At 41.9% G+C, this 23,102-nt stretch overlaps 1 protein-coding gene across 1 annotated transcript in view; it reads right to left on the bottom strand.

Moving 5' to 3' along the window:
- The window catches only part of LOC124249075 (LIM zinc-binding domain-containing Nebulette-like), a 210,469-nt gene that overhangs the window by 65,172 nt on the left and 122,195 nt on the right, over window positions 1-23,102 (bottom strand). The window contains exon 3 of the mRNA XM_046679848.1: window positions 20,428-20,512. Coding sequence (XP_046535804.1) covers window positions 20,428-20,512 — 85 coding nt within the window. The remainder of the gene's footprint in view (window positions 1-20,427; window positions 20,513-23,102) is intronic.

Raw genomic sequence — 23,102 nt, 5'->3', positions numbered from 1 at the left:
GTGAGGAGATGGAAAACATCTTTGGCAATAAAAATTAGCTCCTGAAGAATTTACGAGTAGCAACCAATCCTCCAACACACCATGCAGTAAAGTGTTTAACCTGTTCCTTGTCAAATAAAACATAGCTACACCGAAAATCAAATTTCTAATATAACTGGGTATTTTCTATGATCAGACCTACTTTGAAAAAATTTTTTGAAGTGTGAATAATTTAACCTTCTTTCATTGGTTTTATAATAAGTTAATGGCCATACTCTGATCAGCAGTACTAAGGCTAGAAATAAAATGTTTAAAATTAGATATATGAGATACGAGCCTATAGAAAATTAGAAGTTAAAAATCAGTAAGCTTGGGGGCCGGCCCCATGGCCGAGTGGTTAAGTTCTCACGCTCCGCTTCGGCGGCCCAGAGTTTTGCCAGTTCAAATCCTGGGTGCGGACATGGCACCGCTCATCAAGCCACGCTGAGGCGGCATCCCGCATGCCACAACTAGAAAGACCCACAACTGAAAATACACAACTATGTACTGGGGGACTTTGGGAGAAAAAGGAAAAACAAAATCTTTAAAAAAAAATCAGTAAGCTTAAAAAACATGAGGACATTTGTTCAGACAAATTAAAATGGAAAGAGCAAACAAAAGAGCAGATCTGTCCAAATAATAGCTAAACTGGCTAAAATCACTGACATGCAAACAAATTTTATTGCATAATTTAAACAAAAGTATTAAAAACCTCTAGGAATGATAAAAAGCAAACTGGTAAAAATCAAAATAACCCCAAAATAAAATAAAAAGACTCTTACCAAAAATTATAATTTAACATATCCAAATATGAAAATTTTACCTAACGAAGAGAACTTGAAGAATTTTAAACTTAAAATGTCATACCACTGCTACAATATGGCATCAGTCACAAAAATATCCTTTGTAATAACAGCTACTCCGAGATAGCCTGGCCTGATAAGGAACATCTCGGGCTTTGGAATCAGAAAGACCTGAGGCCAAATGCTAGCAGGGCCCCAACTAGCTGTGTGACCCCAGGTAGTTTACACAACCTCTCTGAGCCACAGCTTCCTCATCCACAAAATGAGAACAATCATGCTTACCTAAGAAAGTGATTGTGTTTTGAAGATTTAATGAAATACTGTATAAAAAGCCCTTGGCACAAGAACTGGCTCATCATAAACTCCCACTAAATAACGTCTGTCATTGTTCCCAATCATTCACTCATTCACTCATCTAGAATCTATGGGGAAAACAAAGATGAGGTCTCCATCCTTGCTGGAGCTCTCACAACAACACAGGCATTTGGAAACCACGGCCGCTGACTGTTACAAGAACTATGGAGATAAAAGAGAACAGGAGAAATGGCAGGATAATAAAAATGCTATATCTAAGTCTCATACTTGACATCAAAATAAACAAATATATAACCTAGCAGATGGCTGTGAGGAAAAACAGAAATTACAATAAAGCACACAGCAATAATACTATCTGTCTGCATATTACATTCAAAATCCAACTGGCTTAGCTTTTAGCGCTCTGCAACATGTCAACTCGGATGCCCCAGGAAAGCCGCAGTCTGAATTCACAACCAGCCCCACTTAACTCACTTAATTCCACCACTTCACTTTCCACTGAGTGACTCCTATCTGTCCAGTACAGTCATGCACCACCTAGTGACGTTTCCATCAACAACAGACAACATTTAGATGGTAGCCCCATGAGGTTAGTGCCATAGAGCCTAGGTGTGTAGCAGGCTATTCCCTCTAGGTGTGTAAGTGTATTCTATGCCGTTTGCACAATGACAAAATTGCCTAACGACACATTTCCCAGCGGGTATCCCACCATTAAGCAACACATGACTGTCTACAGATCAGAAGGACGGCGGCAAAGGTGAGGTTGCAGGACGACAAGCATGGACCAGGGAGCAGGTCACACTCATGACAGACTCTGGAAGCAGACAACACGAGGTCAGCTGTCTGGAACCAGTGAACACGCTGGGTATTCAGGTCAGGCAAGGCCTGGGCTCAGAGCCAAGTAAATAAACCCAAACAAGCAATAATTCTCTTTCCCAGGCTCATGTTTTACTCGTTTATTCTCATCCGCAGTGCCAAAATGTTCCCAATCCTGGCTTTTACCACACAAAAACTATAGAGAAGCCAGGTGCGTGTGGCCAAGAAATCAAGGAGGGGGCCTCTGAGTAAGGACTTTTCCAATTTATTTCAACAATCATTTATTGATTGTCTAATGGGCATTAGAGCCTTGAGATAAAAATTGTGATGCTGTATTCTCCTAGCCCCACAAGAAATACACACCAGACTGATAATATGTCCAGGATTTATACACTCAGGATGTGAAAAGTCCAAGTATTTTTTGCCTGCACTCATTCAGAGACACATCCGAAGCACTGAGGTATCGTGGCTCCAGATTCTCTTACAAACTCCCCTTTGGCTGCCTCTGAGGCCATTAAGCTCGGCACATTTATTCAAGCATAAACATGAACACTTCCCTTTTAATGTCTTTTTTCTTCCATGATAATCTGTAGTCTAATTCAAAGAAATCCAATTTCATCGGTGATTTTGAGAAAAGATCATGTGATGCAAACCATAATGACTAAGGAACATAATAAAGGCTACACAGGCAGATGATTTCAAGCAACACAGTCATTTACTCTGAAGGACTTCCCTCCCCTACGAAAGGTTTAAAAATTAAGCCCTAACTGCAGCCATGAATTGTTATATTTGAATGCCCACCTCCACCAGTGTCACCATCTCGTCATCGGTGAATCTCTACCTCAGAAAGGACTTTGGCCACTAGGCAGAGGGGAAAGGAAAGGTCAGGCAGAGGGAGCTGAAGAGGACAGTGGCTACCCGACAGATTTATTATTGTAGCGTGGCCCATGTGTATGGCCACACAGGGGACCCTAAGCAACAGCTATGGGAGGGGGATGGTTTAACTTAGCGTCCAGATGCTGCACTATGGGGGGATTCTGGTTTTTTTATGTCCCCAGTCAAAAGTGACTCAGTGGTTGGGTTTGGCATGCTCTGCTTCAGTGGCTCAGGTTCGGTTCCCGGGTGCGGACCTGCCCCACCCTTCAGCCGCCATGCTGTGGCAGCCACCCACAGACAAAACAGAGGAAGACAGGCACAGATGTTAGCTCAGGGTGATTCTTCCTCAGCAAAAGAAAAAAAAAAAAAGTGACTTTTCCTAGCCAAACAGCTCACCCCGTCTTCAGGGTTACAGAATGCTGACTTTCCGCAAGCAGAGGTCTCTGAAGAGAGAGAAGCCATTCCCAGGTAAATAAGGAAACAGGAGGCCAGTATGTGCAAAGGAGGGCGTGAAACAGCTGTAGAAAAATCAAGCAGGCAAGAATCTGTTGAGATCTAAGTTCTGAATGTTTGGAGATGGAAGCATTAAATACTTAGTGCAAACAGAAAATAAGGCCCCTAAAATAAGAAAGTCATATCCCAAAATGGATCGAAGAGAGTAAAGCCTCGCCTGGAGTAGAGGACACCAGATGATGGATTTCTAGTCTTTCTGGGTGCCCTGCTGTTTGGAAGACTGACAAAGACCTGGAAGGAAGCTGAGGCACTGAAGGGAAATCGAGTGCCATGAAGGGAGAGGAGGAAGACCATGGTCAGATAGTCATGACTGGCCACACTGGGAGCCAAAGGCAGAGAAGGATGGGAAGCACAAGGGAGAGGTGGCAGGCCAGCATAGCCCTTACTAGCTTCTACAGATCCCACTTTCTCTGCAGAAAGTAGCAGACAAGATGTCGGTGCAATGAAGGCTTTCAGGCTAAGGCCAGTCAAAAGTCAGACAGATACCAGGTCCCACCCCACCCAGTCTAGCCAGCTAGCAGAAAGCTGACACTGCCTGGCTGCCACATTCCATGGGGAGAAGAGGGACTCGGTACAAGAGGAAGATTGCTGCGTTTGGGGTGGGCATCTGTGTCACACAGACATCCCACAGAACACGCTTGGTGCCCATGTAGTAGCTGGGAGCTGGAGAAACTGCAAAGTGAAACACAGCCAGAAGATTCTTCCCACCCAAAGGTTCTCCAAGTTGTAAGATGGACATAATTTCACGGTCCACCAAAACAAATGATTTGCAGGGTCATGTATGGCACGATCACAGACACTCCACGAAACCAAAACCCAGGAAAATAACATCATTATTGGTAATGCCCAAATTTCAGTAATTAGGAGGTGACTGACTTAGCACCCCACGTGTGAACAGATTGTGGAAGCTTCCTGTTCCTTGGCAAGTCAACACACTCTTTCAAAACCAAGAAACTCTTTCCTTTTCTCTTTTTAATAGTCATGCTTTGTTTTCCAATAGAAAGTAAGAACTGTTTTCCTCGCTCTGTTAGGCAGCAATTGGATGTCCCAATTCCCCACACCCACTACCCCAAATATCCAAACAGGTTCTTTATTTTTCTAACACCACTATTTCTTACATACGGATTGATCTAAAAAAACGCACAAGAAAAAAAGAAAGCCAGCTCATTTTCTCTGTAGGTAGTAATCAAGGTGACTTGTTTGGTTAGTTGGGTTTTTCTAAGTATATTTCTTTTTTTCCTTTTCAGAGAAAAAAGGCACTATCTCGGTGTAAATGTCAACCTTTAAAAAGAAGAAGGTACTTTTTTAGACAAGAGGAAAATATCCGTAATGTGGGAAGGAGGGAGGTTTTTTTATGTTGATGAAACATTGTTCTTTTAAATGGTAACTTACAGTAGTCATACTACCCTGAGTCATAAAAAATTATTCACAAATAATTGTGGCAGAGCTTTGTGTCCAACACAGGAAAAAATATCGGATGGAATTGCAGATTACTTTGCAAGATAAACACCAGAATTTAGTCATCTAGCACTTATTTACCACCTACTGTGTGAAGGCCTACAAAGTTATCCTAAACTGTAGAATATTTACCATGTCAAAGATCTTTAGACGATATTTATATTTTATTATATAAATGGATTTCTAAAATCATAAATCCACAGAAAATTAAAGATTTAAAAATCAATTCATCAGGGGGAAAAAAACAACCCAATTCATAGATTGCTGCTTTCCAGAGGCAAGGGGTGGGGAGTGGGAGAAATGGGTGAATTGGGTCAAAAGGTACCAACTTCCAGCTCTAAGATGAATAATTTGGGGGGAGGTAATATACAGCACTGTGACTAGAGATAACAAGACTGTATTGTGTATTTGAAAATTGCTAAAAGAGTAGATCTGAAAAGTTCTTATCACAAGAAAAAAAATTTGTAACTATGTGAGGTGACAGATGTTAACTAGACTTATTGTGGTGATCATTTTTAAATATATACATATATTGAATTATTATGTTGTACACCTGAAACTAATACGATGTTATATGTCAATTACATCTCAATTAAAAGTTTTTTCTAATTTTTAAAAAAATCAGTTAATCAAGGTTTTCCCACCACGAGCCAGAGTCTCCTCTCTAACTGAAAATGTCTCAGATTGAACTCACTGTGATGAGGTTAATAGCTTCACAAATATTTTCACTATCTGGCTTTATTTTTTTCCCACCTTATCCGTAGCATCCAATTTTCTCCGAAAGCAACTCTAGTCTTGCTTCTCTGTTTTCATAGGCACCACTCTGATCTAGACTAACTTCCTTACACTGGACTTCCTAAATTTCTCCAAGCTTTGCACTTCATAAAATCCCTGGATTTTATGATTCTCCAAGAGAATCTCCTGATTGAGGAGCTCCTGAGTTGTTTCTAGAGCTTCTCCCATCCTCCAGAGCAGACTCGCCCAACTGACCACTCACACCGTCGAGCCAACATCTTTTGGATGGAAACAGCCTTATGGATTATGCCCATGCTTTCCGAATGTCTTGCTCCTGTTCAGCTGCTTCTCTGCCAACTCATGTCCCTGCTCTCCAGCACCTCCACTGTCCCACAATCACTCCTCTCACGCTGCTTTCCCTAGTACTTGTTGAAAGGGTCTTTTGTTGTGGAACCATGTTATAACAGGCACATTTGAACTACTTTCTGAGCTGATTATTCTTCAAAGACAGAAACCGTGACTCTTCCATCTGGATCCCTTGTGGGACCTAATACATAGCTCTGAAACCAACTCTACTCAATCGATGATTATTGATTGACGATGACGCCATGGGTTTCTTGTATCGACTTGGGTTGTATATATCCTGCTGTGGAGATAAAAGGTTCTTAGACAGGGCCTTTCTAATCAGAGTAGTACTAAGGTGGTTGTCTACACAGGTCCAGTCACATGCGGAATGTAGAAAAACTGTCACATAATTCTGCTTTTCATACGAACTAGCCTTTGCCTCCATTATTTTGACATTTTAGATGAAAGGGTTGGGGAAGAAATGTGTGAAAGGAGATAAATCTTTGAAATCTGAAAAACACTTTCAGTTCTTAGCTCCATTATGAATATTTATAAATAAACAAAAAGTAGTCCAAAGAATCAAGAATTCCCAAAAAATTTGCATCACGTGTGCAACTTCTAGTTTTACTTCTGCAGTTACAAATAACAAAATGCATTGTAATCTGAAATTTTCTCTTATATGCATATGTATAGACTGGCTCTGTTGGTTAAAGAGAGTTGAATTTGACCATCAGATTGTTGATTTTTCAAACCATTCTGGTCTTTTTCTGATCTACGTTGATTTCTTTACATTCAGAACAAAATTGTGCATGTTTGGTAGTAACAGTGTTGTCTGAAAAAGTTTTCTCTTCATAAAATCTCCTCTAAAATGCAGGCATCACTAACGAACAAAAAGATGAAAATAAATAGCCATTTCCATATTAGAAAAATTTTTAGGGGCCGGCCTGGTGGCATAGTAAGTTTGCACTTTCCACTTCAGTGGCCTGGGGCTCACTGATTCAGATCCAGGACGCGGACCTACACATTGCTCATCAAGCCATGCTGTGGCCGTGTCTCACATGGAAAAACTAGGACTTACAAGTAGGATATACAACTATGTACTGGGGCTTTGGGGAGGACAGAAAAAAAGAAGAATTTTTATAAGACCATCTGCTGAGTCAAACACCTAAATGTCTTACAATTTAACTAAAGCATCCCTTCTCTTATCTGTATTCCCTTGACTGAGAACCCGAGCAATGGCATAAATTTTCAGAAGCCCTCACATAAATTTTCAGGCATCCCACCTTACAGACCTTAGGTGGATGTTACAAAGCAGCAATATAGCAATATGAGACCCAGTGAATGTGGTCCAATTTCCATGTGGCAAAACATACAAGCTTTCCACAACCCCGAAGGAGTTCAAGGATATGCAAAAGTCTTGGTAAAATTCTAGGGAAAAAGGCCAGGAAGACTCACTGTTTAAAACAAAATTTGATGGAACGGCCTCTCAAATATTAACACATATAAGAATTACTTGGGACACTTAACAATAATGCAGATTTCTGGGCCTCCCTCTTAGTGGGTCTGGGGCCAGCCCCACATGCTCACCAGTTGACTGTGATGCGGGAAACCGTCATTTTGAAAAACACTGACTGATTTCCAGGAAGCACCTTACACTTCTTTTTCCTCTAAAATCCTTTCAGTACTATCCCCTCCAGAGGTCTTTGGGCATTTCTGAGGGAAAGTTGGAGAATTAGGCAATAGGTCACTTAATCAAGCAAAAGAAGGAAAATCAAGACCTCACTCCAAACAAATTCTTAGGTTCTTACTAACATGAGAACAGGACCTTATGCTCTCTATTTCACGCATCCACAACCACATAAACAGATAAACAACAGATTGAGGGGAGGAAGTCCAAGCACAGCTGCAAACAGCCCCTGACTTGTACACACACACACACACACACACATATATACACACACACACATATATATACACACACATACACACATACACATGCCTTAGTTCTTCGAGTATTCCCCAGCACAAAGCCTAGAATATGATATAAAACAGACATCCAATAAACATTTGTTAAAAGACCAAATAACTTTCGAGCAGTAAGTCACAGGAAATCCATCCAATAAGTCAGCAAGACCTCAGGCTGGCCAGATTGGCCAAGTAAGCCTCACTAAAATGAACTAAAAGGCTCTAGTGTTACTGACTGTAAAAGAAGTAAAACAATGAAATTTGAAATATATATACAAGCAAATACAGTTCTAAATCATTACTTTATTTCTTTTTACAACACATCAAGATATATATATAGATACATATATCAAATTGTACACAAATGCACTAATGCCATCATATACATTCTCTTAAATTACGGCAATCTTTTTTGTTTGGTTCACCAGAGATAAGCCCCTAGAACCAATGCTAACAGCCTAGTATATACTAGTCCCTATTTTTCTCCTTATACACATAATTCTAATCAGACATATGCACATTTAGACATAGATATGCACATGAATGCACACAGGGAGGGTTTCTAATTTACACACTGTTCTGTATCTGTGTTTCTCACTGAACAATGCCTCATGGACATCCCTCCCAGGCATCTGGTATACCTCTATTTCATTCTTTTTAATGCCTGCATAATATCCTATAGTATTTTACTATCATAATTTATTCGATTATTCTTTTGTCGATGGGCTTCCACTCTGCTTCTAGTTTTTTGCTGACTACACACAACGCTGTCCTTAGGTGTCCTTGTATATATGCCTCATATGCTGATGACTTTGCTTCTAATGGGAGAGACTCCCAGGGGTGAAACTACTGAATCAAAAAGTATACGTATTTCTAAGTTTTAACAGCTGTTGCTAGATTGCTTTTTTTTAAGGCAGAAATATTTCACATTCAAAAATATTTTAATGGAGATAAAATAAAATTGTGATACGAAGAGAGGGAATTCATAATCTTTCGGTGATAATCCTCTAGTCTCTGCTAAACCTCTAAGCTCAGTGAGCCCTTCTTCCCTGGTCCTCCCATTGGCCGACCAGGCCACTCCCCTGAAAGTGTGGGACTCTGAAGGCCTTTGCTGTCCCGTGAACTCCCTGCAATTATATTCTAAAGCAGGCATATTTTTGCTTTGGTCCCTTTTTCAAAGGAGAAGTTCAATGGCTTTCATCAAATTTCCAAAGGGGTCCATGACCCAAAAAAGGGTTAGGACTCACTCCTCTGGAGACTGGAGGATAACAGAGGACTAAGTTATTGCTCTGATGACACGATTTAATTCTTCCAATGATAACCAAAAAAAAGTGGATTTTATTGGAGAAAACTTCCTGTGTCCATGAAACAATCAAAAACATTTTTGAGCCATATTATTTTAAGAAGGAGTGAGCCCTACAAATAGTTTACAAAAGGGCATGGGCGCTGGAAAAAACAAAGAGAAAAAGCTATTTCCAAAACCAGCTAAAAGATCATTTCTTCTCCCATATATAGTTTCTCAGGGCAGTTGGTATTTGATGTATGTAAAGGGGGACAGATTTGGGGCTTCCATTCATAAGGGTAAACATTTCAGTGGAGAACGAGAGGGGAAAGTTAAATGGGGTACAGAAAAAAATAACCGTTTACAGAATTGGGGAGACCATCAATTGAGGAGACTCAATAAACACCTAAGTCAGGGGTCATATCTTTCCTCCAGTCCCTCCTTCTCCCCCCAACCCTGTGCTGTTGGCTTCTCTCCACATATACCCTCACCCCGAGAGCAGGCAGCATCTGACCAAAGGAGGTATTGAGTAAATATAGATTAAACCAATGAATTATTGAAGCAGCTTTATACAGAATAAACTACAGAAAATGCAGTGGGTCCTTCAATGAGATTTCTTTGATATTAAAGGTTTGAAATCAAGAATGTCATGATTTTTATTAATTTGTAATTAACGCCAAGAAAGAATTAGAAAGGCAGCTGTCTATCTCTCGAGAAAGTGTCTTCATTCTTATAAGACTCATGATTTTCATGAAATTACCTTCTATTGTTCCTACTTCATTTCATCCATTCTCACCCTTACCATCAAATGGCATAATATAATCCTGACAATTGCTTAGCATGGTTATTAAATAATAACCCTTAAATTAATAAGATCTCTAGCCTCTAGTTTAAAATCTAAAACAAAGAACAAAGACAAAAACAGATACAACAAAACCATTAAATTAATTAACAAACTACTGATGGAATAGGGCCCATCAAAACAGGTAAAGCTTTAACGATGTCTCTGCTCGTTATGTTGTGGAATGAGTGATCTGTCCTCTGGCATAGGCGATATTTTGAAAAAGGTTTCATTATCTCACTTCCAAAAATAATACCGTCTCTGTTATACGTTTTCACTTTAGCTATTCCTTAAAACATATGGAATGACTAAAAGACAGAGGGACTGCAAAGCTAATTTACGTGATGGGAACTTAGATTGCAATGGTGCAGCTGTGTCTGTGTCCAGCGATGAATTAAATCGTACTTAGCCGTGGATAACAAAAGAGAAAAGACACTTCATGTTTTCTGAGACTTTCAGGTTCTCAGGAACACTGTTTTCTGAACATTGTCTTTCCAAGTTACTTTATTATATGATTATATATGTGTATATATAAGTATATGCACATGTATATATGTATGTGCATATATGTATGTTATACATATATGTATATATGTGTATACATATATGCACATTGTATATAATATATGTGTATTATATGTACATATACGTATAAGCATTTTATATGTATTATATATGATAATATATACAGTGTATATATATATACCTAAGACTTTTAAGTGGTATTCCTAAGAGAATAAAATATTCTACAATGAAAAGTCTCAGAGCCTTGGAGATTACTCAATTCTAAGGAAATCTTGCAAGGAATATGTTCTCTATCCAATAACAGAAACATAGTTAAGATTTACCTTAGTTTTAACTTTAATGATTTATAAGTATTATAGCCACTCTAGAGATAAAGAAAAAAACCTGTATAAGGACTCTGAGATTGTTTATTTAATTAAAAATAGGACGGGATCCTTGGCTTCACTATTCTTTACTTCTTCAGTTTAAGTAAGAATTTGAAATTTGGTATATTTAGCTGTTTACTTTGAGGTGTCTAAAAGTACTCTGTGCTTAGGAAGCTAAATCTGCAGCTGAAGACACTTGTTAGATTTCCCTCAGAAGATATTTGCAGATTACAGATTCCCTTGAAATAATTCCACGAAGATAGGAGCTCCGAGTGTCAGTCAAAAGGAGCCCAGAACTTGCCTACTCGTTAGGATCAAATCTGTGTTATCTTAATTTCTGATTTACCATCATCCTGACTCTTGACTTCACCAAAAATCAAGAGAGAGGCAGTGAGGGATGAAGGGGCAGGGGGAAATGCTAATCATTCTCTTCAAACATTTCGTACTAACACTCCATTAAAAAGTATAACCCACATTTTCAAAAGCCTAAGTAGAGATCCCATTTCAGAATATAATACAGTGATTGTTCCAAATGGAAGCTTTTTTAAAGAATGTAGCCAAGATAGTCATGTTTCTGCACAGAATTTCTTGAGCCAGTTTCCGTCTTTACAAGGCCCTTGCAGAATTCCAGCGGGCGGTCCTCCTGAAGTCAGTGGAAGCCATAAGCAAAGTTCTGAGATAACGTGAAACGATAATTAGGCCAGATAATTTCTGGGAAAAGAAAACACGGGTACTTTATGAGAGCTGAAACATTCAGTGCACTAATAAGGCCTACAGTGTGCTGCTGACTACTCTTGGACTTGCTCCCAAGAGGCCTTTCCTGAACCCAATACTGTACTGCAAATTTGGTTTTGTTGCCTGATGCCTTCAAGAGGCAGTGGTTTCAGAGCAGCATCCTCCATTCAAAAAAATACATTATTAGGAAATTAAGAGTGTTAATGAATTAGGAATATTAAGAAATACTCCGTTCCCTCATGAAACCTACTCACTGAATGAAATGGGATTGCTCTGGATTGGCTTCTCTGCACGAGGAAGCACAGAGAAGTGCTGAGCTAAGCAATACCATGTTTTATCCTTGAGTGACTGCTTGGGTCCAATGAACCAACTCAAGCTGGTGGGTCTCAGCAAAACCAATTGCTTCTAGGAGTGGTAAAGAACAAACAGCAGCACTGTCGAGGGCAGAGACCAACTTTTAAAGCCCAAAATCTGCCACAAAATCAACCAAAGCCATTCAAAAAGAAACTTAAAAACAAAAAAGCATAAAGGAAGGAACTAAAATAACTGAGCCATTTCCTAACAGAATACTAGTGTGTAGAGTTATTGTAGTTACTTGTACATAGAAAATCTGAAAAACAGTTAGGACTAAAGACAAGACTAGCTGCTATCGGCAGATGGATATTATGACAGCAGCTGTTTTTGTCTTCTTTCGTCCTCTGTTGTTTTGAAACATGTTTAGTGCAAAATCAGACATATCTTCTAACGCGAAACTGATTTGCCCACCAACCTGCTCAGACCTACGACCTTTAACCAATACCTGAGACCAGGCTAGGGAATGAGCTTTTAAAGAAATAGTCAAATGAAATGGTCTGATTATTATTACTTTGGCAGAAAAGAAACAATAGTGGTTCCTTTTCTCCAAGTCCTTTTATTGCTAATTTGAGATGTTATTCTAGAACATTTTTGTACTAAAATCAAGATCAGTACAACTGGAAGGAATTTTAGGGATCATTTATTACAACCCACTATTTTATGCCCTGAAATGCCCAAAGTCATACTTTGACAGTGGCAGAGGCAGGACTAGAACCCAGATCTCATGGGTGGTCTCATGCTATATTTTACCAAATAAAATTAAAGGTTAGCAATTTACTTACAGTGTATTCAGATACAAAATAAAAAAATAACCTTCTTTATTTCCTTTGTCTCCCCTGCTATTCCTCACAAGTCCCTATCACATTGAAGTGAGAGGAACTAGAGTTAGTCCCACCCATTAAACCAAATCCATCTAATGATTTAAACAGTCAACTCGGGTACATTCAGATTTCCTCCCGCTTCCTGGCTCCTCTCCAAGATGGTGCCTCGGCACGTGTGAACAGGGAGGGCTTCTGTGACCTCGGAATGAAGGGAGACCGAAGTCATGGACCCATGCCCACATTGCCCCATCCTCTCCTCTAACTCCTTTGGCCTCAGTGGTATCTCCTTGTCCTCTAGGTCACAGGGCTCCAAGGTGGCATCTACTGCTGGAGACTGTGGCTGATGACCTCATGGTGCATCCTCCCGTGGCTCAGAAAGAGCCTGGTGGTATCGCCTGCTGAATCTGTCCCTCCTCGCTTCTCTCTGAGGTCTTACCTCGACTCCCTGCCTGTGCAATCCAGCCCTGGCTACAGGGACACATCGTTCCTCCAGTGGCAATGCCCCTGCTAGCTGCCCAGCAAGCACCCTCGGCACCCCTCTACAAGGCGCGCTGGAACGTCCATCACCTTCCATACCACATGAGAGTCAAAGATACAGGAAACAGAACTCAGGTCCTCTCCCTGCCCACGATGCTGTGGAGGCCCCAGGTTCATTGTTGAGGGGGAAGGGAGTTGGGAGTCTATCTTGTGGGGGAACCTTCTCTGCCTCCCACTCTTCCTCCACCTGTCTAACGTGCCTGCCCCATCCTCCCTCTGACACTTCAGCCAGCAGAGAGACAGAAGGTCATGTCTCAGTCTCTGATTTTCCTGCCTTCCTCCTACAATCTACCACGGCCAGAAGGGGTAATAGGCATTCCTTTTTACACGGGACCTTATTCCCTCCTTCTCGAAGTGGGGTACACTCTTCTCCTTTCTCTGGAGCTATAAGTGTGAAGTGGTATGGCAGAACATGATTTATTGAAGAGAAAGATGAAAAGAAACATTGATTTAATATTTTTAAAATATTCTCCTCATCACAGCTGTTATATTCATGATCCCAGGGCCACGAAATTGATAGACTATATATTCAAAGGCCTAATCGAAGGACCGGTAGGTAATCTGATTCTGGCTCACGGAGTAACAGCATTCACACCTCCACCATGGGCTGTGAGACTGATGGGAAGAGAGACAGGATGAGCGAGGAAGGTACCAAAGGCCCATTATGCTGGGACGCTGAGAACAGATGGAAAGAATATGGGTCATTTCAGGAGGGTGAGGAGAAGACCAGGCCCCAGTGATGAAAGGCTCTCAAACCCAGTCATGACACAGCAAATGAAAACATCTTGGCTATTTTGCTGTCTGTCACTACTGACATTTTGTCTCTTACATCATTTTATCCCAAAGTAAAATAGAAAAACAATCTGACTTCGGGGAAATTGTGGGGGTTAGAGTTAACATCTGCACAGCATGTCACGTTCCCGGAAAGCAATGCGCCACATCAAGTGAATTAATATTCCTCCTTTGAAGTTCTTATTCACATTCAGCCCTTCCTATATGTGAAACATAATCTCTCATCATTCACGCTGCCCCCAAACCTTGAAAAGAAATGTGCTGAACCTTCTCCCCGTGATCTTTTACCTTTACATCCATGAGAAAGCGCTTATTGTGGGAAATGAGAAGCATCACCCTAGGATCAGAATGCAGCATCAAATGGTGAAAAATCAAAAGATGGGAACGATACAGCTGCCAAAATTAGGTTCAAAGAAAATGGAAAATTAAAAGGCAAGTATGAAAGGCTTCTTGTCCAAGATCAGTGGAATATAAGAATTACCACTAAAAACTATCTGGAAAGACAGTCTTCCTGTTTAGAAGTCTGAGGTTGTCGGGTGAGATAAGGGACAGTAAGAGGACCCAGCAAAGAGGAAAGAATAGTCAGCTCAGAGCAGGAAATGGAAAAAAAAAAAAAAAATAGACATGCGTTTCGAAATGAGATCCACAGCTGGGCAGGATGCAGCAGACCACTCTGAGATCCAATATGTGTCTGTCTGCAGACAAGTACTCAGGCCTCCAACTCTCGGAAAATGTTTTAAAATGTAATTAAAATACACCCCGCTCCCTGCAGCTCTTGTCACAGTTGCAATTTTACCTGGTTTTGGTCATTTTTTATCCTCCTCTCTCCCACTAGACCACAAATTCCCCGAGAGTGAAGGTACAGAATTTGGCATATGATTGGTGCACAGTGGCAAATGAAACTTAGGGCAAATTTATGATCGGGTGGGGGCCCACGGGATGGGATTTGAAACATACAGACAACACCAATGGCACTCCAATCCTCTTTTGACAGTAACTGAAGTTTCCTAGTCAGGAATTCCTTGCTTTGAAGGAAGTCAGTCTTCAGTGACACCCTATTAAAATGCAACTGCCGGGCTTCAATTCGGTGGCCCAGGGTTTGCAGGTTCAGATCCCAGGTGCAGACCTACACACTGCTTATCAAGCCATGCTGTGGTAGCATCCCATATATAAAATAGAGGAAGATGGGCATGGATGTTAGCTCAGGGCTAACCTTCCTTACCAAAAAAAAAAAAAAAAAAAAAACTGCAACTGCCACCTGAGAGGGGTCTTGCTTTAGGGAATTATTTAACACCTTACTGAGTGGTGAGATGACAGATAACTGAGAGAAAACCCTCCGGAAATGGAACACAGAATGAGAAGGTACAGAAGGGTGCCAGGGGCAAGCCAGAGAATGAGAAAGCATGCCACATGACCTCCTTGAGCTTCCAGAAGTTTATATTAAATACGTGTCTTCATTTCTGCCACAAAGAGGCTTAGCTGGTATGTTCCCCATAAAAAACCAGGCTACCTTCTCACCCTTCCTACTATCATTTATAAGAGCCATGATTTTTATGCCTCCACAGACTCGTGGAAGATTAAAAAAGAATCAACATAGATTACAAAACGAAGACTCAAAGGTTCCAGAATGATTTGTATTCTATCCATAAGCATTTTCAATTTTTCATCTTACCAGCAATCATAAATAACACACACTCCATTTAAGAACATAGTGAGCCTCGAATCTCTATTATTTTCAGCATGACTGCAAACAGCTAACCTAACCATATAAACAACTAAGTGGGGAAGTGGCTAACATTTTGTCTTCGTGTTGAGCAGTAGGCTTCACAACTCTGCCCTGTAGATGCCCAGGGTTTCCTAAGATGGTCATCGAAGGCCCTGGGAGGGGAGAGGATGAGGAGAAGCAAGGGGAACACGGAGAGGGCAGGGGTTTGGTCCCTGTTGCCTCAGCCACACAGCCCAACTTTGCTCTCTTTTCTATGGGGGCTTCCACTCAAAATTCCATTTGAAGAACTATTTCCATAACTTTAAGAAGCCTGCAGACTCCTGATGGAGAGTCCTCAAAACATTTGTGCCTTTTCTTCCAATAAGAGTATGCTGCACAGCCTGAACAAAGAAACTCTTGCTACAACATAATATTAAAATGGTAAGTTAAAGGGCCAGCGTAGTGGTTGAGTTCATGCACTCTGCCTTGGTGGCCCCGGGTTTGCAGGTTTGGATCCCAGGCACAGACGTAACACCGCTCGTCAAGCCACACTGTGGAGGCATCCCACGTAAAATAGAGGAAGATTGGCACAGATGTTAGCTCAGCACAATCTTCCTCAAGCAAAAAGAGGAAGACTGGCGACAGATGCTAGCTCAAGGCCAACCTTCCTCACCAAAAAATAACATGAAAATTTCTCTCCTAAGGGGTTTTCCATCTTGCTTAAGTTTTTCAAGTTTAGGGATTGGCCAACTTACAAAGAGTCTGTGTTCCAGAAGTTGAGTTTATAAGGCAGGGCTTTGGAAATCAAGCTCACTTTCCTACAAAATAAAGATAGCATGCCTGTCCCAAGTCATGTAGTAACGGCCTGATGCCCTACAGGTGAACTATAATGTTACCAATACCATTAGAATTAAGTTTTGCTTTTGCTCCTTGTCGAATGAGCTACTGTGGGCCAGTGGGGGCGCCTAACCACCATTTATGTGACTTCTTTGAAGCAGTTCATCCTTTGATCTGTGATGAAGAGGGAGCTAGTGATGATGGAAGTGCTTCCCCACTCTCTCCTTCTTGACTGCCATGTTCCAGGGCCCACGTGCACGCAGTCGGTGGCTGGCCAAGTGGACATACATCAGTTGTTTGCAAGCTGGATAACGCCTGTAAGAGCCTATCACCAGTTCTGAAAAGCTCACTCGTGGTTTGCTTGTTTATTCTCCCAGTACTTCCTATCATGTTATTATGACAATCTGGCCCCTCATATGGATCCCAAAAAAGCTTGAGAGGATCTAACACTTAGACAAAAAAATGTTGGCAGCATTTGTAACCCTCTCAAAAAGAGAGAGAGAGAATGGAAAAGATAACATGTAACTATAAATAACTTTCTAGGTTGGACTAAAAATTAATTTGTTTTTCCTTCATTTCGGCTCATTTGGTGAGCTAAGGAACTGAAAGAAAAGAACTCATTTTAACCAAACAATTCTAAAGGATTTCAGAATTTTCAAAACTTGGAGTTCTGAACAGATCCGACTGATTCAGAATCACAAATTATCAAAACAAGGAAATTTCCCCCCAAACTGTCGAGCTGTTCCGAATTCTTGATATCAAAACTCTAAGGAAATGCTCTGCTACAGAATCAAATCATTTAATACGGTAAAATTAAATTAATTCCCATTAATGAATATTACCATTAGGATAGATATCTTTCCATGCCTGGGAAAAAACAGAAATGCTCTTAGAGAAGTGTTTTCCCCTTCTACCCAGAAAAACAACAGGAAGGAGGAGGAGGAGGAGGAGGAAGGAGGGGGGGGAGGATGAGGAGAAGCTGAAGGACTTCTTCCTGTCTCTGACTTTTGTACTTTACACAACAATCCACCTTTACATATACTGTTCTATCACCTTGTACCGCAATTATCTGCTTACAGATCTCCTTTTCTAGGTCCTTCTCTTAGTAAAGGGTGCAGAGTACTGCTGAAGAGGGTGGACACCGGGGGCTCCCAGATCTAGGTTCTACTCCAAGTTCAACTCCTAGTAAGTTAGCAAAGCTTGCAAGGGCAAGTTATTTAAATTCTCTAAAAGTTGAGTGCTTCATCTAAATAGGGATAATAATAAAGACCATCTGATAGGGCTGCTTGAGATTAAATGGAATAACACACGTAAAATCATGTGCCCTGAATATAGCAAGATTGATGATGATGATGCCTTTACATCCCCCAATGCCTAGCACAATTCACTGTACCCAGTAGGTGGTCAATACATGTTTCTTTTTTTTTTGGTGAGGAAGATTAGCCCTGAGCTAACATCTCTTGCCAATCTTCCTTTTTGCTGAGGAAGATTGTCCCTGAGCTAACATCTGTGCCAGTCTTCCTCTATTTTGCATGTGGGACGCCACCACAGCATGGCTTGATGAGCAGTGTGTATGTAGGTCTGCACCTGGGATCTGAACCCCCAAATCCTGGGCCACTGAAGCTGAGTGGGAGAACTTAACCACTATGCCACCAGGCTGGCCCCTCAATACATGTTTCTTGAATTGAGTTCAATTTCCCCAAGCTGTCTGGCTGATGAATTCCTACATTTCTTTCGAGGAGATGACATTTGAGCAAAACCCTCAAGAAGATGTGATGCCTTCACCTGACCACTGTTGGGGACCCGCAGGGCTTTGTGCATTCCTCTGCTAACTCCCATCCCACCAGCCTAGAACTACGGTGTCTGCTGCCTTCTGAAGGATGCAGCTTGCTACATGAGGGAGAATAAAACCAGCCTCTCATAAAACAGTGAACTCCTTTTCTCTTTGCATTTCCAGAGTCCATGATGTGGTAGGAAAACAATAAATGCTTGCTCCTCGGCCAAGCTGAGGGCACCCGAAGGAGTTCATATCAGATCCTTTCTCAACCTTCCAGGCTCCTCGCAAATCCCCCTCCAGCAGGAAGCACCAACCAGTCCAACCCACGTTCATCCCTCCCTTTCTGAATCCTTAGAGTAAATTAAACACAGTCGCTCTGGAGCTGTGTGTTAGTCCCGTCTCCTCAGACACCCTGCACACTCTGAGAATGGAGGATTAACTAATTATAAATTCTTTTGCACAGAACAAGGACATGGAATGGGCAGGAAACAAATATTTGATAGCTTGACTTAGTTCTGTTTTCCAATGTGCTCGAAGTACTTCTCCAGAATGATCTAATTAATCCTAACTTGATGAGAAGAAAGGCATATTGGATCTGCACAGACCGGAGCCAAGTCCTGGCACCCTCCACAGTGTGAATGAGCAAGGGGTGTTCTTGCCGGCTCCGCAACAGTGCCTCTCTTTGGCCAGCACTCAATTTTCTGAACTAATGGCTCAGCACACAAAAATTAGCATTTTACATAAACCGAAAACTAACTGCCAACCCAGTCTTCATGGCACTGTTAACCAACAGCACACTGTACTTCGAGCTATATTTCCTCTCATTAAATGGACTAAGAAGTGGTCCCAAGTCCCCCAGCCAGAGGGTGGAGGGAACCACCATCTCCCCAGTGATCAGATCACCCTGCACAGAAATAATTAGACCCAGCGCGACTGAGAGCTGATGGCTCTCATTAAGAACAGCTACAACTGACATTTTCAAAGACTATTAGCCAGACACCGCTCTCCTTCACAAGTTCTGCTCTTCTCCCCTTTTCACATCAAAGATTTTCAGGGATGATAAATAATAATAATAATAAGCCGCCACAGTCATATAATCTTGTTTAACTTTTCAAAATGTTTTCACACCTACCTACTTGGTACTTGCAGTCACCCTCAAGAGGGGTAGACTAGATAAGATAGACTGTCTCACTTTACATCAGCACAAAGAATCAGAGTGGCCAGGCCAAGGTCCCAACCACTGAACAGCAGAAGGGGCCCCACGACCCAGCCTTCCCTCCCCACACCTTGGTGTTGTGTTACCACACTGTTGACCAACAGGCTGCCATGTAGTTGCTCAGCACCTTCCCACCCGGGGGCAGGTGGATAACTTCTCTAAAGAGAATGCCCTACGTTTCTCAGGAAGAGATTGGGCATCCCGGCAGAAACCCCGCCATTCAAATCTCTAGTCTCAACCAACGTGTTTCGCCATATTGAAGGCAAGTTTCCATCCAAAATGGTTGACTGGGAGCCAATCGTGGTGTTCTCATCTTTGTTCATGCTGTCAATGCGACATATGAAAGAAATATGAATAAAGTGACAGGATGAAAACAAAGCTCGTGGCTGGTGTGAGATACACAGACAGGGTGTTAGCCCCACACTCACTACAATTGGGTCAAGTTAACACCTCTTTTTTCTCCTACATATGCGGTGTGGAAAAGCTATTTAGAAAATGTTTTTAAATATTTAGGACCAAATAAATCAATATTGTTGGGAAACACTTACTCTGACCAGAACTCATTTACGTGCCCTAGTGCCACATGAATAACAGAACCGAGAATACCAGGATGATCCAAGACCAGGAACAAAACAGATGTTCAGCATTTTCGCCTGGAATGCCCACCCAGGCCTGCTTTCAGTTTCCACACCGCCGGAGACCCGGCACGAAGACTGGGCTGTCAGAAGCTCAGAAGAGCAGCCTTGTGAATAATATTCAGCGCCAATGTAACAAATATAGGCCTTCTAGAAATTACCTGACTCTGCAATTCACTTTGCTGCTTCAGGCGAAGATTTTCAGGTGTATCTGCCACCGTAGTGAAGGGCTGCTTTGGGTAGTGTCTGTGGAGAAATTTTTTAAAAGAACATAATTAAAATATTATGACATGAAACAATGCTTTAATACCAATTGTTTTAGCCTTCCCTTCTGTCACAATGCAAGAGGGGTCTCTCCTCTTGGCTAAGGTCGTCTGTCATTATCCTGGATCCCAAACCCTCTTCCATTCTCATGACCTTCTACTACCCACTATCTCCCAACATTTCAACCTAAGCTTCTCTATTCTATTAGCTACTTCCCATCAGCTTCCAAGCTCAAGGCTCTCCTCACTTTTACCAACCCTCCCTCCACCCCACACTATTCTAGCAAGTGATGCTAGAATCCATTCTCTCCTTCAGCCAAACTTCCTTACAAAAAGACCTAAACTCACTGTTCCTGCTCATCTCCTCTCCAATTCTCTCCTCAACTCTATATATTCTGACTCCTAGCTCCTGTTTCCAGAAGGTTCTCTGGCCAAAGTTATAATAACTTCTTGTGGCACAGAGGATCCAACAGACATCTTTTGGTCTTCCTCTTGCGTGGCCTCTCCTCCATCTTGAAATGTCCTCTTCCTTGGTTTCTGTGTCACCATGCACTGCTGGCCTGGCTCCTCCACTCTAGTTGTTCCTTCCCTGTCTCCTGGGGGCTCCTCTCTATTTGCCTATCCCCCTTCGGGGTTCTAACATGGGCTTTCTTCTCTTCTCAGTCTACAACTGGGTGATCTCATTCATTCTCACATCTTGGGGTACCTTCTACATACACACTAATTACTCCCAAACATATATCTCTAGCCCTGCTTTCTCTCCTGAACTTCAGATCTGGCATCTCCACTTGTGTATATCCCATACTCACCACAAATTCAACCAGTCTGGAACCCAACTGTCCATCATCCCACCCCATCCCCAAGACAAGTTGCTCCCCCTGTATTATCTTTCATTCTTTAGTGCCCAGTTCCCAAGCCAGAAACCTTTGACTCCTCACACATCTAAATAACCAATCACCAAGTCTATTGATTCTATCTCCTACGTATGTCTTGATTATATTTACTTCTCTCCATCTCCACTGCATTTTTTCATTACAGGACACCCTTACCTTTCAGGTAACTACAATACTTGCTGGTCTTGCCCTTCTAATCCAGATTGCCACAGCAACATTCTAAAATGCCAATCTGATCACATTGCTCCTCTGAGTAAACCCTTTCAATGGCTTCCCATTGATCTGAGAGTAAGTCTATCTCCCATCTTCCAAGGCGCCCACGATGAGCCCTCTGCAGACCTCCCGCTCACACTCCATGCTCTGGCATGGCGTTCACCCTTCTCTTTTCCACCTCTTCCCCCACATGCTGCTCCCCTGGCCTGGGACACTCATCCCACTTCCCACCCCACTTCTCTCGCTAACTCCTCTTTCTCTCTTAGGTCTCGCCTCAGATGTCGCTTTCTCCAGGAAGCCTTCCTGGTCTCTCAAATGTGCCCTGGAATGCAATTTCCTTTCCATTATAATTCTTACCATCTTCACTTGTACGATCCTAATGACATGTCTCTGTCTCACAGTACAAGGAAAGTTCCGTGGCAGCAAGAACAGGCTATCTTGTCCCTTGTCAGAGCACATTCAGCACAGTGCCTGGCTCATGGTATGACTTCAATAAATATTTGTGGAAGGAAGAATAAAAGGGAAGCTTCACAGTGTTATATCATATATGGTCACATACATGCAAATGCACGGGGCCTCCTGGTGGTGAAGTGAGGGCATCTACTCCCCAAGTGGGCAAGGACATGAACACTGATCCATGCTGCCTCCCCGCCACACCGGCTGGCACTGAGGGTACATCTCCAGCCGCTGTGACTCTATCACAACAAAAGCTATGGAGCTCAGAGCTGCCCCACAAAGAGTGCCCTCCCCTCATTTCCTCTTCCCAGCCCCTCCCCTTGGTGCTGTCCACCCGCAGTCTCCTCCTGTGGCTTCTCAAAAGTCCTCTTTGCCTCACTGGTTAAACTCTACTCTCCTTCTAGAAGGTTCTTTGCAGCACCCCTGCTCCTGGCTTCCCACGGGAAGGCTGATGGAGTAATCTTTCGTCAGCACAAATAAACTCTATCCAGCCTACACTAGCACTTCTGAAATAGGATTAAAAATATTGTGTAGCCCTGTGGAGTCAAATTCGCGGTAGGAAAATGTACACTAATGCCTCATTTTTCCAGCATTCTTCGGGAATTAAATGTCCCACGTAAGTAGTTTCCAGATAACTGAAGTTAAAACCCCATCACTGCTGGACACATTTTAATTATTTTAATTAACATCCTTCAAAACCTTTACGCAATTTTCTTGCCTCCTTAAAGCACATACAAACCTAATCTAAATTCCCTGATAACTTAGGGCCATCTTAATGGATATTATCAGACCACGATAGAAAGCCACAGTGCTTTCCAAGTTTACAAAGGCTGGGATGGCCTACACCACAAGTTCATGCTGTGTTTATGGCTGCTACACCGTCAAGACAGCATTTCTCACACACAGCACACGGCCCTGCACAGTCTTCTTGCCTTCGGGTTTCCTTCTTCTAAACCAGACCAAGAAACTAGATAGTCAAGTTGGTTTAAAATGTTGGTAAAAACTAGTTAT

This window comes from Equus quagga, chromosome 12 (assembly GCF_021613505.1).
Source record: "Equus quagga isolate Etosha38 chromosome 12, UCLA_HA_Equagga_1.0, whole genome shotgun sequence".
Lineage (NCBI taxonomy): Eukaryota > Metazoa > Chordata > Mammalia > Perissodactyla > Equidae > Equus > Equus quagga.
The sequence above is the reverse complement of the archived record's forward strand: the minus strand, read 5'-3'. Positions and strand labels throughout refer to the sequence as shown.